Source organism: Balaenoptera ricei, chromosome 10 (genome assembly GCF_028023285.1).
Source record: "Balaenoptera ricei isolate mBalRic1 chromosome 10, mBalRic1.hap2, whole genome shotgun sequence".
NCBI classification, from domain to species: domain Eukaryota; kingdom Metazoa; phylum Chordata; class Mammalia; order Artiodactyla; family Balaenopteridae; genus Balaenoptera; species Balaenoptera ricei.
This window is the reverse complement of record NC_082648.1, coordinates 97,099,579-97,117,786: the sequence shown is the minus strand read 5'-3', so window position 1 is coordinate 97,117,786 and position 18,208 is coordinate 97,099,579. Positions and strand designations below refer to the sequence as shown.

General features: G+C 57.1%; 1 protein-coding gene across 6 annotated transcripts in view; it reads left to right on the top strand.

Annotated features, from left to right (window-relative positions):
* The window catches only part of DNAL4 (dynein axonemal light chain 4), a 32,780-nt gene that overhangs the window by 2,294 nt on the left and 12,278 nt on the right, over window positions 1–18,208 (top strand). For 4 of the 6 annotated variants that reach the window (XR_009505241.1, XM_059934860.1, XM_059934859.1 and 1 more), the window contains exons 2-5: window positions 5,212–5,419; window positions 7,037–7,120; window positions 8,419–8,517; window positions 18,066–18,135. Coding sequence is in view for 5 of the 6 variants with exons in the window: in XM_059934860.1 (XP_059790843.1) it covers window positions 5,351–5,419; window positions 7,037–7,120; window positions 8,419–8,517; window positions 18,066–18,135 (322 nt within the window). In the remaining variant the exon portion in view is untranslated. Of the gene's footprint in view, window positions 1–5,211; window positions 5,420–7,036; window positions 7,121–8,418; window positions 9,568–18,065; window positions 18,136–18,208 lie in introns of those variants that run through there. The other 2 variants (XM_059934862.1, XM_059934861.1) reach the window with 2 other exon arrangements.

Here is an 18,208-nt window from a genome sequence, read left to right as displayed (position 1 = left end):
ATTTGGTGCTCAGGAGGACAGAGCAAGTCCTTCAGCCCCAGGTGGTTGTCTGGACTCACGATGCACTGCTGAGTCGTGACTGCTTGTGAGATGTCACCGGTAGTTAGCAATTGTGACTGATTTTTTTCAAAAAGTAAATCAGGGCTAACTCCAATTCATTTCTGTGATAACGTCGTTCTTAGTCCCTTACGTTCAAATCTGTTCTCTTGAGTGGGAAAGGAGGGGGTAGGTGGGAAAGTGGGGGGTGGGAGACTGTGTAATCTGCTGTCTGTAGTAAGCATCTGTTCTCCTGTGGAGCTGATGTCTGTGATAGTTATGGCTTTTTGTTGTACTTTGTATCCTGACAAAAATGTTTGGATTGGGTATGTCCATGAGGGTGTACCACATGAGTCAGTGTCGTTTATTGCATCATCTTATACATAAAGAAAATGTCTTGCTCTCTACCTCCCCATCTTTCTCTCTCCCTCTTTCTTTCCTTCCCTCCCCCTGGTTTAAGACACATCAGAAGTTTTCACTGGACCTCAGTGAAATGAGAAAAAATAAGGGTGATGTGAGAAAAAAAAGCCTTTGTGTGCATGAAAGGTAACTCTTTTCTTGAGAAGGACTGTTCTTTCTCCTGCGATCGTCTCTTTCTTACTCTTAAAACTTTCTTTTATAGTAGATGATGCATTTTTAAAAATAAATTTATTTATTTATTTATTTTTGGCTGCGTTAGGTCTTTGTTGCTGCGCAGGCTTTCTCTAGTTGCGGCGAGCGGGGGCTACTCTTTCTGGTGGTGCACGGGCTTCTTATTGCAGTGGCTTCTCTTGTTGCGGAGCACGGACTCTAGGCGCGCGGGCTTCAGTAGTTGTGGCACGCGGGCTTAGTTGCTCCGCGGCACCTGAGATCTTCCCGGACCAGGGATCGAACCCGGGTTCCCTGCGTTGGCAGGCAGATTCTTAACCAGTGCAGCACCAGGGAAGTCCCAGATGCATTTTAAACTGATTATGAAATCCAGATCTTCCGTGTTGTTTCCTGACTTCACCACTGACATCTTAGACGAATGCCCTCAAGTCTTTAGGTTCCTTTCTCCTCACCTTATGAGCTTTGCCCTTTGTTGGCCAGAAGGCAGAGGGCGGACATGTCAGGGAAAGGCAGAAAGATAACCAGGGTGCCGAGTGTGTGTGTAGCCCCCATACGGCTGGAAGTAGGAGGCCTGCCTGGACAGGGGGCTGGACCAGTGGCTGCCGAGGACTGACATTATTTGTGTTACTGTCTTGTTTCCTACTTGCTTGTGACAGGAAAGCAAGCACAGAAGGTAGCGTCAGAAGAATAGACGTGGGCTCCGATCCTGGCTCTGTTGTTGCTGGCTGTGTGCCCACAGGCCAGCCCCCAAACCTCTCTGAGCCCCAGTGTCTTTGTCTGAGAACCGGGAGTGGGTGCTGCCCCCACAGGTTGTTATGGGATGAAATGAGGCAGTAAGTGTGAAAGCGCAGTGTCACCACACCACAGCCCCCGGCCCAACTGTGTTTACCAAATTTCCTTGTGACTCCTTCCTGCTTCAGTACTAACAGCACCGGGGTGGGGAACTCGGTGAGTGTTGGTTTGTTTGGCCTAGCATTTAGCTGTTTAGTTGGCTGGGATATGAAGAAGGGCATTGCACTTCCCCTTCCTTCCACACCAGTAGCAAGAGCTGACATTTACTGTGAGGCAGAGTCTATTCTTAGGCCCAGTTTCCAGATGAGAAAACCAAGGCCTAGAGATGTAAACACTTATCCGAGACAGACCGAGGTGTGAAGTCAGACCTGCCTATGGAGCACGATGCCGTGCTCCAAGCGTGTCCTCCCACCTCTCGGATGCCGGAAGGTGGTAAGGGGTGGCGAGCCGTGGTCCACGAGCCAAGTGTGTTCCAGGCGCTGAGTGGCTTGGGGTGGGGGTCGGGGTGCTGGCTGACACTTTTGGCCTTATTTCCCAGAATTCATTCATTTTTCCTTCCTCCTTCCCACATCCCCTAACCCTCTTAAGGATTCTTCCCAAACACTTCAAAAGCAAAATAATAAGTAGTGACTGAGGTCACTGCCACAGAAGAACAAGGGGCACAGGCTTTACAAGAGGATGAGGTGGAGAGCCCTGCCTCTGCCTCCTGTTGCCTAGGAGAAGCCTCGCATCAGACACGGGCGAGGCTGTGTAAAGCTCCAGAGGGGCCCTCGGGTAAGGAGGAGAATAAAGGGCGGAGAGGGAGCAAGGCTGCCACCGGCTCTGTGCGCCAGGACGGGCCCCGGGACGGTCGAGCTCTGGTACCCAGCACATTCAAGTGCCCTGGCCAGGGGCACACTTACATTATTAAAGGGCTCTCTTTTAGACCTGGCGCAACTTCTTCCTGGCCTGATCCTGTCAGGCACACACTCATCTGCATGGAAGATTTATAAGGTTATTAAAACCTCTAGTTCTGCTATTTTCGGTAGCATTCTATCAGCAGGGTTTTAAAATCGTGGCTGAATGACTGTAGCTGTACCATAATGATACAGCATCATAAAAAATTCTCCTACCTCTCTGGATTTGGAAACACATCATCTATAACTGTTCCTTTTCATTCTGTGAGTCTCATTCCTTTTGGATCCGCAGGAGTACGTGCAGTGGGTAGGAAAAGTATTTGCAGTCGTGATCCTGAATCAATGCGGTTGAATGCTATTGACGAAGTGCTGGCTGATTCCGTGGTTTCTGTAAGAGCAGTGCGATGCTGAGTGCAGAGAGCTCTGCAATTTCACAGCGCGCACGTGCATCTCCTTGCTGCTCTCGACTGCTCTCTGAGAATGAGAAGGCGGGATTATCCCATTTCACGGAGGAAACCAAGACTCAGGAGGTTAAATTACTTGCCCAAGGCTGCAAAGCAAGGAAGAGGGCAGAATTGATTTCAGTTATAGAGCTAGTATTCCAGCCTTAATATTCCGCCTCGTGATCCTGTACTTTCTCTTCTCTACAAGGTGATGTCCCCCCTAAAAAAAACTGTCCCAGTGGCTTTTCCACTTTGTTCCTGAAGAATGGGCTCTGGTAATACCTCTGAAGTCTTGTTTCATCAGGATCCCATGTGTTGAAGCAGAGTCCAAGCAGCGGTCACAGACCCTGACCTCCCAGAGGGCAGACGTAGGCACAGTTGCCTCCGAGCTCCCCTCCACGCTAGTGCTTTTTAGCCCAGAGGATGAATTAAATTGAGTTGACATATTCAGGTGGAAGGGGCCTAAGCAGCTGCTTCAGCATTGTAAGTTGTTCCCACTTGAAAACCTCAGGAGGCGGTGGAAGCTTAAAGCCCTTATTCTTTTATCATCAGTGTGGCCTGCACCTTCTGTCACCCCTTGATGATGTGGAGGAGGAGGCAGTAAAGTGGCCTTTACCGAAGACAGCTAGGGGGACAGGGTGCAATGGGACCCTAACATTAACGAGAAAGGACGAAATGATTCACTGGCTTTGGTGAAATAAGAAACTTCAGCAGAGAGGACAATGAGATTGTACTTGGTAATTTGCAGGCTTATATGTAGAGACAAACAGAAACTGCTAATATCTGAGTGGTACAAATGCCCAGATGATGAGGTAAGAGGAGTTGTCCATCCGCTGGGAACTCAGAACATACCCAATGCTGTGGGGCGTGGGGTCGCTGCCAGACTTCCAGCCTCGCTCGAGGGAGCCGACCACACGGCGTGGCGCTGAGGACTTCTGCAGCATCAGAGGGTGGGGCAAGATTGAGAGCACAGCCCAGAAAAAGTGCACGGAAAGCTCAAGGCTTGGCCAAACAAGGGTCAAGTTAGCATTGGACCAGTAGACACCGAAAGGGAAGATCAAACGTTCCTCTCACTGCTGGGCTCATAGGAGCCGTGCTAGTGGTCACGCCCTAGAGGTCAGGTGTGTGGGCGCCCGCTACGTGTCGTTGCCGTGCGGAGGCCTTGTGAGGAGGGGTTGGGGTGACCGTGCCCAGATCAAACCCCAGCTTTGCCGCTCAGTAGCTGAGTGACCCTGCATTCGTGCAGGCCCTAACTCATGGGGTCGTTGGTGGCATGAGGCTGAGTAAATACACGTGGAGCACTTAGAACAGTGTCTGGCCCACAGGAAAGCCAAGAGACGTCCCTCGTCGTTACCTGCCCGTTAGTTACTACGCTAGGCGCCTTCAGGGTTCGGTGGCCGTGCACTGAAAACAAATTTATTTGGAAATGTGAGACGTGCTGGAATAACATTATTTGGCTGTATTTGTCCAAGAAGGATGGTTACAAAGGGCTTAACGACATGGCAGTTTGTACTTATTTGTATTAGTAGTACTTCTGAGATTAAAAGTTCTCTGAATTACAGGATAAAGAGAAATACCAGAATTTCCGGCACTGCTTCCAGTCCTTTAGGATCCAGACCCATCTCTTTAGAAAAAGCCCCATCTGTTTTTCCATAACTAGATTTGGAAAGAAAAAAAAAATCTGTACATGTGTATTAGGGTTTATAACTTTTCAGTCATATCCTTGTGTGATTCCCCCAGGAGCCAGAGGGAGGGAAGGACAATTTACTGAATGCCTACCCTGTGCCTGGCGTACACTGTCTCATTTGATTCTCATAACAGCCCCATGAGATAGATTGGACTACCTTGGTGTTACTGATGAGGCGTCTGAAGTCCAAGACCATGCAGCCAGTGAGCGGTAGGACCAGTACGGATGCCTAAGCCTCCCAACGCCTGGGCCAGCCAGACAGGTGGCCTGCGGGAGTGGATGAGAAGAGCTGGGCTACCAGACGTGCCAGGGAGGACACAGGGCATTGCTGGTCCCACTCCTCCCACAGAGCAGGGACCTGCGGAAGGAGGCACTCGTTTGCCCATAAACCCAGGACTGTTGAACGTGACCTGACATCTCACTTGCTAAGCACGTCTGCTGGGGAGCAAGGACTGCGTACATAGTGGGCATGCAGAGGAGCTACGTTCGTTAATTGCGAGCTCAAGGCTCCACCCTCAGCCTGGCCCGCAGTCAGTATTTGTCTTGATGATGACAGTGTGGGCTTGCAGCATCGTACCAACGTGTTCTTAACTGGGTCCCAGCATCTCGTGTTGACTCATCCTCCCGTCTGCAGACTTGCTGGCCATTTGGAAAAGGATGCAGAGGAGTTGAGATGGGGAGGTGTCAGATTGTTACCGAGACATTTCTAATTTGCGACGTATGGTTTTTAAGCCAACTCGTTTCTCCTGGTTTTTCCTGTTTTCTACAGCACCCCTTGGGGAAAGACATTTTCTGCTCCCACCAAGCTGGCTGGGCCTGCTTCCTGAATCTCCTGGGTGTGTCTTAATTACCAGTCCCAGCACCTCCTGAAAGCCCCGCTCTCTCCTCCTGGTCACAGAGGAAGGATCATGGGAGAAACAGAAGGGAAGAAAGATGAGGCTGATTATAAACGACTGCAGACCTTCCCTCTGGTCAGGGTAAGCCCCGGAGGAGGGAGGCGGGCCCCACAGAACCTGAGAGAGAGGCAGGGGGAGCTTGTCCCCTGCAGAATAGCAGTGGGAGGAAGTTAAGAAGGGCTCTGCTGGCCAGACCTAGAGACCGAGGGGTCAACAGTGATTCATTCTTTCATTCATTCATTCATTCGACAATTATTTATTTAGGCCACCTACTATATATCGGGCACTGTTCTAGGCACTGTGGATATAGGAGTGAACAAGGCAAAGGCCTGGCCCACATGAAAGAAAGGTTTAAAGAACATAATTTCAGGTAATGAGTGCTATGAAGAAGAATAAAGCAGGTATAAGGGGCTGGAGAATAGAGGATGGCTTCTAGAAAGGTTTCTCTGAGCAGAGACCTGAATAAAGTTAGGGAGCAAGCCTTGTGAAAGTCTGGGGGAGAACACTTCCCAAGCAGGGGAAGCAGCAGGCACGGAAAGCCTGAGTAAGCTCAGCATTTGGGAGGAACAGAAAGAAGGCCAGTGTGGCTGGAACAGGGTGCTGAGGGGGTGGCAGGACGTGAGTGTCGGCGTGACAGCAGGGCCAGGCCTCAGAGACCTGGGGGCCACGATGAGAAATGTGGATTCTATCCTGAGTTCAAAGTGGAACAGTAAAGAGCTTTAAGCAGAGGAGTGGGAGTACGGTGATTGGTTTTACGTTCAGTATTTCTAAAAGGTCACTAGCTGTTGGAAGGAGAATGGATTTTAGGGAACCAGGGTGGAAGTGGGGAGACCAGTCAGGATGCTATTGCAGAGACCCAGAGAGATGAGGGTGGCCGAGTCCAGGTCACAGAGTAGAGGTGGCAAGACATGGTAGGGTTCTGGACAGATCTTGAAGGTAGAGCAGTAGAATTCACTGGCGCATTGGATGCTGGGTACGAGGGAAAGCAGGCCAAGGGTGATTGCTAGGGTTTATTTTGTCCTGAGCGTGGGAGAGAAAACTGTGTCGATTACCAAGAGAGGGAAGACGGAGGAATAGGTTTGTGGGAAAAATCAAGAGTTATCTTTCAGACATCTGAGGTTGTCAAGTAGGCAGTTGGACATAGGAATCCGGAGCCCAAAAAAGAAGTTAAAGCTAAGGACGAACATGTGGGAACCCTCCCTGCATAGAAGGTGTATAAATCCATGGAGCAGGGTGGGGTCCCTAGAGAGCAGATAGCTGGAGAAGAGGCGAGGGTGGAGACGAAGCCCAGAGGAGGAGAGACATCCAGCAAAGTGGCCCGAGAAGGAGCACCCAGAGGGGCAGGAAGAAAAGCAGGAGCCCTGAGAGGGGCCACACCACCTCTTCAGGCTTCTGGGCGAGTCAGCTGTGCTCTGAGGCTACTGGTAAACCGTTCCCGTGGCCGGCAGGCTCCTGCCTGGGCCAGCCTTCATCCCGTGTCTGTCGCTGTAACACGTTGGTTGCACAGGGGCCCGGGGCGTAAGAGCTCGCAAGGCTTAGCTTGATTCCGTCAGGAGATGGGTCGTCTCTCTGGGCTCTGCCCGGGGCTGTGCCGGGGCAGCTCCCCGGTGTCCGTGCCTTACGCTTGGGACAGAGGCCAGCCCAGAAGGCAGGTCACAGGCTGAGACTCTCTCTGTTTGTCCCCTGCCTTGTCTCCAGCACTCGGACATGCCAGAGGAGATGCGAGTGGAGACCATGGAGCTGTGTGTCACGGCCTGTGAGAAATTCTCCAACAACAACGAGGTATTGCCATCCGTGCAGGCGGCCCCTCGTGTCTCTGGTGACCCCTGTGGCCCCAGTCCCCACAGCCAGCTCCAGAGAGTCCTGCTGGGACCAGGCTAGAGCCTTCCTTGGAAGCATTCGGACCGTGGGGAAGGCTGGTGAGGGGAGAGACCGGTGCTGTCTCTGGTACTGATCGATGCTCACGCCCAGCCCTAGAGGGAGAAGAGCCAGAGGGCTTTCCGTGACGCCCCTGCCCATGTTCCCAGTCTCAGGTGGGCTGCTGAATAGGGTACCTTTCCCCTTGGCTCCATCCCAGTGGAGAACAGAGGCCCGCCCAGGCATTCGTTCATGTATCCATTCATCCATGCAAAAAAGATGTTAAACACATCCCTGTGCCACGCACCGTTCTAGGTGCCGGCGATAACGACAAATCGGCATCGACACAGGGATGTCATTCATCAGTCTGGTGGTGAGCGAGAAAGAAGTCAGTGTCATGGCAGCTTGGGTGAGGCAGACCCTGGCTAGTGAGGACCCAGGCTTTGGGCCGGGGAGGCCCAAGTGCACATCCCATCTCCAGCCCCTCCTAGCTCTTGAACCTTGCACAGGCCATTTCTTATCACCCAGTGGGCTAGTCTATGGCCAGGGGTGAGGACGCTGCCTCCGCGCTGGGCGGTCGTGAGGAGACACGTGCTGAGATGGTGTGGGTGAGCTGCCCGGCACGGTGAGGGCGCTGCCAGTGCACAGCAAGTGCCTGAGCACGGGGCTCACCCCGCAGAGGCCGGGCCTCGCCCCACGCCCAGACCTCTTCTCGAAAGAGCGAGCGCGGGAAGGAGGGAGCCGGGCCAGCTTCTGTCCCAGAGCCCACCAGACCCATCGGGGAAAAGCCTTTCTGTTCCCTGAGGGCAAGCCTGACACCTCGTGGTGACGATGGTAATCCGTGCAGTCTGCAGTGTGCTCTCCGGGGGCTTGTTCATTTAGTGCTGAGAACAGCCCTGTGGCCCTGGCACTGGACGCGGGCACTAAGGGCAGAGCCCGAGCTCCAGCCTGGGGCCCTGTGTCAGGCCCGATGCCCGCTCTGCCACCTCGCCAGTGTCTTCTGACTGATGAGATAGTGTCTGGGTTTCCGTCCCTGTGTAACGACAGCCCCTGGCAGGAGGGGGCCCGTGCGGAAACCCTGTCCGAAGGTTCCGTAAGCAGAGCAGCAATATCAGGCAACAGGCCTCTCCCTTGCCAAGACTTCTGTCTTCCGGAGAGGTGTTGACTCACGCCCACTCTCTCCCCGAAAGCTCCCTCTCTGACGAGCACCCTCTTGGTTCCAGAGCGCCGCCAAGATGATCAAAGAGACCATGGACAAGAAGTTCGGCTCCTCCTGGCACGTGGTGATCGGCGAAGGCTTCGGCTTTGAGATCACGCATGAGGTGAAGAACCTACTCTACCTGTACTTCGGGGGGACCCTGGCTGTGTGTGTCTGGAAGTGCTCCTGACACTGTCCCCCGCCCCTGCCCCCGTCCCCTGCAGGCCTTTTCCTGCTGTTCCTCTGGGATGGGGAGCAGCCCCAGGCAGGTCCTGACTTTCCAAAGGAAAGCCGGGGTCTTTTCTCTTGTCCTGTGTACCGTTTCCTGAGCCGCGCCCGGTGTGTGAATTTGTTGACATCTCTGTCCCCAGGCTCGCAGCCATCTCACGTTGAGTCCCAGGGTGTGAGGGGGCGGCAGGGGAGGGGTGGGGAGATGTGACAGGGTAGAAGGAGCGGGGGAGATGGAACTTCTCGCACCGGGACACGCCAGCCCCGCCTCTCCGCGTGGCTGCTCACCCCTCAGAGCCCAGGAGCCCCCTCGCTCCCACCCACAGCACTGCAGGCAGGCGTCCGCTGTCCTCGGCTGTACGGGCCATATGCAGATGGCCTCGAGAGGGAGTCTCTCCTCGGGGGTCGCTGGCGCTTCTCTCCTTGTCCTCCGGAGAAGTGGTGACCCCCACCCCGCCCCAGAAGCCCCTTTCCCGGCCTGACCCCGGGCTGAACAAGCCACTGCATCTCGTTGGGCCGACAGCTTCACAGCCCCGGGCTTTGACGTGAGGACCGAGCAGCCTGTCCCCCTCCGTCCCCTCCCCGCTCCCCAGCCGCCAGGCCGCGTGAACCTGTTACCTTGCCTCACCTGTGCAGTTGGTAACCAGTGGCTGAGGGTGCGGGAACTGCGACTGCGCTGTTTCTCAAAGTGTCACTGACCTCCGGTGAGACGCCTGGGCCAGGGGTGCCCTCGCCGTGAGGCCTGTTTCAGCAGGGAAACCTGGCCTGCCACTTACTTCTCATCAGGGACCGCATGCTGATTTGTACTTCTTATCTCTGCTGGGTTTTCTATATTCTTTTTGAGTGTGGGGAGAAGGGTTTTAGTAGAAGGGTGAATCCTATTTTACACAGCGGTCTTATTTATATGAATGTCTTGGTTTTTACAATTAAAATAACCAAAAACTGACCTTGATCTACAGTCTCTTGAGGTTGGGGGGAAGGCAGGCTCAGTGTCCTCAGGCTGTGCTGGGTCCCGGGAACCCGGAGAAGCTTCTGGCTGGACCGCAAGGCTGCCGGAAACCCTGTGCCCAGGCACAACCCCGCGTGCCCAGGCCCTGCCCCCCCGCCGTTCCGTCACGGGTGCGGACTGAGCGCAGTTGGATGGGGCCCCGTGGATACTGACTGAGACACCGTTGGTGGCCAACCTGAGCCACTATAAAGACGTTTTCGGTCTCACATAATGTAGTTCAGTTCAAAGATGTTTATTCAGCAGCACTGAGTGCCAGGCCCCGGGAGTGGGGACACAAAGATGGAGAAGCCACAGACCCTGCCCTCAGTGAGCTCACAGTCTATCGCAGAAGAACACTTGAACCCAATTGTTTCAACTGGATGTGAAAAGTGGTGTAATAAAAGAGAGGACAGGATGTGGTGGGGTGGAAGGAGGGGCTCCATGCCCGGCCCGGAGAGTCACGGGGGGCCTCCGGTGGGGTGAGCCCCGAAAGCCAACTCTGGAAGGGAGAGGGGATTTTCCCCAGGGAGGAGATGCTCCAGGCCAAGGGGCGGTGGGGATAAGCGCACAGAGGCGGAAGTGGCTTGAGGATGAGGGGCTGCGCTGCAGGCCCGAGAAGCCCCTTCAGCTCAGGGGCTGGCTCCAGACTCTGAGTCTCACACCCCAAAATGCCGGGTCTGGGCGGAGCTGGGACAGACTGTCCTCCTCCCCAGCCCACCGTCCCTGCGCTCACGGGGCCTCCTGAGATGGCCCACCTAGGACATTCAGGCCTGGCAGTCCTGGCCCCCGGCCCAGTCACAGCCTCCTGAGGCTGAGTCCAGTTGTAACGGGTTCTGTCAGCAGCTCTGCTGGACGGCACCCTGTCAGTCAGCTGAGCTCTGCTCAAAGACCCGAGCGGCTGAGCAGGGAGAGGAGCACCGTCGGTCCACTTGAGAACCTCACAAGTGCTCGCTGAGTTGCCGCTGTGCGTGGGGTCCTGAGCTCAGTGCAATGGGGCAGAAAAGAAGGAGAAGTCAGGGTCACTGCCCCAAGGCTGACCATCAGGATCTAACTGTGGAGCGGGTCCTGGCCCTCTGGGACTTGGGGGGCGCGAGGGGCAGCTCCTTGACCTCAGACCTGCGCTGGCCCAAGCCCTGTGCCACGCCGGGTGCTGCCGGGAGATTGGCGAGGCGTGCAGATGGGAGTACAAGGAGAGGGGGCGCCGAGGCCTGGAATAGCTCTGGTTTAGTAACTGCCGGCTTTGCGGCTGTTCTCTCCTTTAATCCGCCACACGTGGGTGCCAAAAAGTAAGACAGGCTCAGCCTGCATCCCAGGCAGTGGGGTGGCAGTGGGGAGTGTGGGCTCTGAGGTCCACAGACCCGGCTCAGGCCCAGCCCTGCTCTTCCTAACCTCTCTGTGCCTCAGTTACTTTGTCTATAAAATGGGGATAAAAGGAACCAGCTCCTGAGGTTGCTGGGAGTCTCAGGCCTGTACCTGGAGCAGGTGGTACCCCTGTGGTGTACACTCTGCGTGCTTGGGCCTGCTACTCTCCTCCCAGCTGGAGATGGGGTGCTGACACCCAGCTCCCCCAGGACGGGGTGGAAATTCAGCAAGGTTTTACAAGCCGGCGCTGTACTGAGTGCCGGCCCCAGCAGGCACTCAGTACAGTGGTGCCACTTCTGTCTGCTGCGGCGGGCCCCTCCTCACTCGCCTCCCCCTCCTGCTCCCAGAGGGCGGTGTGCCCGCTGTCGAGATCGGGCCAGGTGACCCGGGACCATCACAGCTGTGTTTCCCGGGCACGTCTTCTCTTGACCTCAGTGGCTTTCCTTCCCTCTGCTCCCTGAGACCTGTGCCAGCCATGGTCACCCTGACCTTCCTCACAGGCCCCTCCCTGCTCATGGCCAGTGATTCAACAAGCATTTGCTGGCAGGGGCTGCAACAGGAGAGGGTCATGACGGTGAGGAACGCATCGGAACACACCGGCCTTGGCAGTGAGTGGCTGGCAGTCCACTGAGGGAGGCAGACCCAGGAGCAGAAAAGCAGGATGCATTTAAGTAATCTGCTAGCAGGGAGGGACGGTGGGGTTCAGGGGAATGTGGGGTTCGGGGAAGGGAGCAGCTCTCCCTGCCCGGGGCACTGGGGGAGGCGTCACAGAGGAGGTGGCATTGAACTAGGCCATGGCATTTCCAGGGGAGGGATGAGACGGGGGCAACGCCTGGGGAAGGCACCCTCGGGGGAGGGGGCAGGGGCACGTGCAGAACAGCGGGGGCCTGAGGACGCTGGTGAGATGGATGTTGGGGGCAGTGGAGGATTTGGGCGTGGAGCTCCCCAGAGGGCGGAGGGAGGAGGAGCGGCTGAAGGTGAGGGGCTTCTGGGCTTGAGGGCGAGGAAGCTTCCAGCTGCTGAGCGTCCCCCCCTGGCAGGCACTGGGCTCCCTCCCTTCTGCCCGCGGTGTCCTGCATCCTCCACAGACCTCCGAGGTGGCAATCACTGTCCCCATTTACCAATGAAGAAACTGAGGCTGGGCGGGCGGGGTATCTTGCCCAGGTCCAGTTAGGAAGCGACTTCAGCCGGGACCTAGACCCCGGCCTGCCGCCCTCAGCGGCCCTGCTCATCAGGGCACGAGCTGTGTTCACAGGCCTGCTGTTTACCTCCCGCCCAGTAGAGAGCAGGGGTCCCCACGGCCAGTCCGCGCCTCCGTCCGTCGGGCTCCCCGCGGCTTCCTTGCGCCGGCAGCAGGCCTCCACCTCCCCTCTGCTCGGCCTGCCGCAGCCCCGGACGTTCACTTTATGGTGGCAGCGACCACAGCCCTGCAGCCGCCGCCAGCCCCGGCCCCTCTGGTGCCGTCTGTGTGTGGGTGTGTGGGCAGCGGTGACTCGCCCACCTGCACCTCAGTCCCCTCTGCCGGGCCCAGCCAGAGTCAGCGTAGGGGAGATCGCAGCCTTCTCTGGACACGTCTGGAGGCCGAGTCACAGGGCCCGGCCCTCCGCCTGGGAGAGCAGTGCGCGCCGGCTAGGGGGAATGAAATGCTGGTCCCCTCACCGGGGCCCCACAGACGCCAGAACCGCAGGCCTCACCAGCGGGGGGTCGTGGGAGGGGAGCAGGGGCACCAAGGCAGTCAGCGGGAGAAGACGAAGAGCAAGGACTTGGTAACGGGGCCCGTGGCAACCAAGGCGGCACGCACACTGCCAAGGGGACAGGCTGCCTTTGAAGCTCACGGTGGGCCTGTGGAGGAATCTTCTGGTGAATATTTAATGTTGTCTTGGAAGTGGTGCAGAGAAGCTCCAGGATCCCACTTAGCCTACTTCCTGCTCCTCTGGCGAACGGAGCCTACGGGCAGGGAGGGGGTGTCCCCTTGGCTTGTGGGGTCCCAGGCCAGCGTCTCCCCCTCCCCGCAGCAGGACTGACAGAGCTATGAAGCAAGGCTTAGCTCCTCGAGAACAGGGAGCAGGAACGTCGGATGGTGTCCTTCAGGCCCCTCCCCCAGGTCTGCGAGGGGAATTGTTCAATTTTAGCCATAAGCCACCACCCTGTTCTATTTTCCTTTTGTTCTCCTCATCTCATATTTAAAGCAACCACCTCCCACTGCCAGCTGCTGTCTTCAATCCTTAGAAAGATGGGGCGGGGGGGTGGGGTAGAAAGAGAGCAAGCTTAGGAGGCAGAAGACCTGAATTAGTATTCATAATATTGCCAAACTATTGGGTGCCCCGAGTGTGCCAGGCCCTGCACTAAGCATTTTCCAAACTCTATCTCATTTAAGTCGTACATCCTCCCTGTGAGGAGGTACTCTCAGTATCCCCCTTTTACAGAGGAGGCATCCCAGAGAGGTCAAGCTCCGGGTCACACAGCCAGGATTCACCGTAGGCCTACAGGACACCAGAGCCCAGCTCTTAAACCTCTCCGGGAGTCTGCCCGCCAGCTGGGATGGCCACTCTGCTTCTCAGATCTCAGCTTTCTCACCTGCAAAATAGGGTTCCCAGCTTCTGCCCTGCCTCCTTCCCAGGGTTACTGTAGGGCACCAAGGAGATGGTGGCCATGGAGGTGGAATTGCTTTAAGGTTAGAAGTGCCGACTGGGGACTGGGGTCAGGGCCAGTCTGGGGAGCCATCTGCTGCCCTTGGGCCCCCACTTCCACTGGGAGACTTGGGAGTCTGGAAGGTTGGGCTCAGCAGGGCAGGTAGGAAATTGCCTCCAAGGCCCTGTCGGCACCGGTGCCCTGCAGGGTCAGAGCGTGAGAGGCAGGGTGACCACACACACACACATCCAGTGGCCAAGGATCCCAAACAGCCAGGACCAGACCTTCCGCCCTGAGCCGGAAAAGACAGTCCCAATAGCAGGCTGTGTCTGTCCTTCCAGCCTCAAAATGGCCCACTGAAGTGAGCCGGGTAAATTCCGTGAGGATCCCCTGCCCTAACAGTAGGGAAATGGCTTCATAGAGAACTTGGGATGTGCCAGAAGCGGGGGCTGGCCTGGGGCAGAGGTTTCTCCTCCACATACCAATAGCCTCAGAGACGTGGTAAGAGTGGTGCCAGCTCCTCTAGGACTCTTTCCCCCCTGTGGTCCCTGGACACTCCATCTAGAGGGTCACTTTGTGTCCCCACTGTGCCTCATCTTCTGTCCTGGTATCTACACTTGCTACATTTTATTGACTTGATGGTGGAGACGATGGCTTATCTCTCTATCACAGGGCCTGATATGTATCAAAGATGCATTGTGACTAGTGAGCAAGTGAATAAAGATGGTTGGAGGGAGGGAGGGAGGGAGGGTTGGATGGATGGATGGATGGATGGGTGATAAATGAGAGGAAAAGTCTTCCCCAGGAAGCTCAGAGCAACAGGGCACACGAGGCAGGCACATCAGTGACAGCTGGGTCAGGGGCGTCCCTTGATTCCTGATGCCCTCGGCCAAATTTCCTGGCCCCTCTCAGGAGGCCTCAGGTTTATTTGGGACTCAGAAATTCACTCCCCTTTGATCTGGTTCTTAAGAAAAGATGAAGACTCAGAAGCAGCATGAGTGGGTTCCTAAGGCTGGAGGATCTTGCTAAGCAGCAGCAAGAAGAGCATCCGGGCTGTGATCAGACCTGAGTTCCAACACCAGCTCCACCACTTGCTGGCCGTGTAGCCTTGAGTGAGTCCCTTTTCCTGAGCCCCATTCTCTTCCACGTGTAGAATGGGGTGAAGTCCTTGTCCTCCTATCCCAGAGGTCACTGGGAGGATTAAGCTTATGGAGCAGCCATTGAAAGCGGGTCAGGGGTGAGCTCCTGCTATTAAAGCCTCTGCCAGAGCGTCGTCATTGGCAGGTGAGCCTTCAACTCGGACCCCGCACCCCGAGTTGGCCTGTGACGACCGCCTTTTGCCTGCTGTCCTGGTGCTCTTCCCAGCCATCACTCAGCAATGATTTAATGAGCTCCGGAGGTGCCAGGCCCTGTGCAGAGGAAATAGGCACCCACTGCGGTCCCTTGCCGTTGGGGACACAGTCTAGGGCGGACGAGCTCTAAAGAGGCTTCCTGGAGAACGCTGTGCAGCCCGCGCGGAGATAAGCTGCTGGGTGTTCAGCAGACGCGTGTTCCAGGCAGAGTCCTCTGCGGAAGCCCCCGATCACCCTGGCAGGTGCAGAAGCTCTCCCTTGAACACTGTCTGGTCTGGAGCTCTTTCGGGAGCCTGGAGCCGAGGGGCTTTGCATTATATAACCCCCTACAGGGCTTAGCACAGGGCTTTGTACACAGCTGGTGCTCAATAAATGTCAAGTGAGTGCCCTTATCATTTGCAAAACCTTTCAGCACATTCTTTGTGCTGCTTCTGCTGGGGTCAGGGACACGGGACAGTGGGACAAGCTTGCCGACCTGGAGGAGCTGGCAGTTATGCAGACATGGAGCTAGCAGGAGAGCTCCATGTGCAAAGTGCCATCGTGGGGCATGGGTGCACCCAGGAGGGGCGCCGAGACCAGAGGAGGGACATTGAACTGAAATGGGCCTGAGTTCAATGCGAGGGGATGGAATTGAGGCAGAACTTGGGATGTGTACACAAGCCCTGAAGACAGAGAGCGTGACATTTTCAGAAAACAAGGCCATTTGGTGGGGCGGGGCCGGGGGAGATGAGCAGGTTGGGGGGACAGTTGAGAGATGCCTCCGGAGAGTCAGGCAGGGGCCAGGCCTTCGTGGGCCTTACTCGCTGCGGTAAGGATGGAAGTGGGGGCAATGAAAGAGGTGAGAGAATCCGCGTGGCAGCGTCCAGCTGCCACACAGAGGGCAGGCTGGGGGTTCAGGGGGAGGCCTGCACCGGGATGGAGAGGGTGCTGAATCGGGGGAAGCAACAGTGTGCAGGGACTCACTGAGTGTTGGGAACGCAGGGTTGGATGGAGGGCCTCGAGGAGGCGTGGGGAGGGGTCGCTCAGTTCTTCCTTGGGCTGGGTGGTCCTTGCATTTCCCCCGCCCCCAGCTTAGAGCCGCTGTGGACCTGGGAGGGGCAGTGCCACCCTGGAGATGGACCAGCATCTTTGGAGGTGTGTCCAGGGCCAGGAGTGGGGCAGGGTAAGCATTCTGTTATTGAGGAGCCCGGAGCCCAGCCCTGCCTTCCCCTTGGCCCCTTGACCTGCGGCCCCTTCTCTTATCAGTGCTCGTAACCCCACCCCACCCTAGCTGGCTAGGGCTCCCTCCCTTGCCCCGCCTCCACTGCATCCCCAGGGCCTTGCGTACTCCCTGGACTCCATCTCTGGGCACCCCTCCGGGAGATGGCCCTCCCTCCGTGGCTGGCTCCAGAAGATGCCACCTCGCTCTATCCTCGCAGTATCCGTGCCCCCTTTGAGGCTGCCTGTGTGACCCAGCTCCCTGGGCTTCCAGCTGTTTGCATAGCAGCCGTGGTACCACCTCCAGATCCTGGGGCTCATCTCGGTGGCCCTGCTGCTACACTTGGCCCTCCTCTTGGGCCCCTTTAGGTGGCCTTGTCACAGCCAGGGCATCCCACACCTGACCCCCCCCCCCCCCAGTTCAGGAGCCCCTGGAGGCACTTAGCCCGAAGCCACGGGGGCTTCAGGAGCCGCAGGACTTCAAGGGTGGCAAGGGCTCTGTGGAGAGAGGGGCTGGCCAGCAGAGCCTGGGGCCGCAGTCCTGCAGGAGGGCCGGGGTGAGCGAGGCGAGCTCTCTGCCCACCCCGTCTACACAGCCACGTCACGCTGGGGGAGAAGGACAAGCTCTTCCACGTCACCCAAGGAGAAGTTCGCTGACCAACAGCGAGAGTGCCGAACGGACATTCACGGACTCGAGGGTGGGCTCAGCTGGTTTCTCCCTCGCCTCCGGGCCCCTCTGTCCCCTCTCCCTGCGTCCCTCTCGCTGGGTGCTGTGCATGCCACTGGGACAGTCCCTACATTCAGCAGTGGCTCTACCCCCCGGGCCTTGGCCGAGAACCCTGCTAACACGGCGAGCTCTGAGCTCCCACAGGATGTGGTGCCAGGGAGAGGCCTTGCTGCCCAGACTGGCCAGGAGGCCTCTCAGAGGAAATAACATTTGAGCTGGGCCTGGAAGGGGTTTCTGCAGGCCCCAGGGAGGTGAGGAGGGGTCAGGGCGTTGCAGCTAAAGTCGCTGTGGGTGGGAGTGGACAAAGCTGAAACCGAGGCTGGGTGAGGCATACACCTGTCATCCAACTGGCAACAGGGAGCCAAGGAGGGCTTCTTGAAGGATCATGATGCCAGAGAGCCAGGAAAACAGGTCTCCTGGCCTCTTCTCCCAGCTCGGAGGGCTGACAGGAGACAGCCAGTGGGCCAGTCACCTGCCCTGCTAGTCAGGATGAGCTGGGCTGTGAGTTATGCTGTAGGCCCAGGAAACCACGGCCTCCTAACCCAGCTCCCTACCCACATCTCACTCACCCATCGGTGACTAGAAGGACCACGCTGCTCCCTGGTTTAACCCCCACCCAGTAGATTCCCCACTGCCGCAGGATGAAACCCAGCTCCTCACCCAGCCTGCAAGGCCCAGCATGGCCCGGCCTCACTGCTTCTCAGCAGGGCCCAGCTGCCTGGGCATCCAGCGCCAGCCCTGCCCCTTGGGTGTGGGGTTCCAGGGTCAGTGAGGGCCAAGCCAAGTTGACAGAGCCTCCCAGCCAGACCCCCTGGGGCACCTACCTCACCTGGTGATGCTCCCACATCAAGGGGGAGGAGTTGTACCCCCAGCATGACCAGCTGGGCCCGTCCTGATGGAGGAGGGGCTACCAAGAGGGTCGTGGCCTTGGGTACAGCCAAGTGCACCCCGTGGCCCCACCCCATGCTCCCCATCCACCAGCCCTGCCCTCCCCGACCCCATCTCCCCCTTGCAGTCCAGAAGTCTAGGGAAACCCAGACAAAGCAGCCCCAGCAGCAGGCCCTCTTCAGATCCAGGAGATGAGGACCTGGGAGGGGACCTCTAGGCTCTGCCGTGGACTAGCTGTGGCTCCCTAGGACCAGCCACCCCCCTCTGGGCTCATTTCCTCCTCTGTGCCGCTTTTGCAGTGCCCTTCGGCCAACGCTTCCATGGTACAATTCTCCAACGCTGCTCGGGCCGCATCCTGCTTCCTCCAAGGTGAGTTCCTTCCTCCACCACTAGGGGTCCTCTGGGAGGCGGGTCTCACTGCTGCTGGCGGTGCGGGGCGACC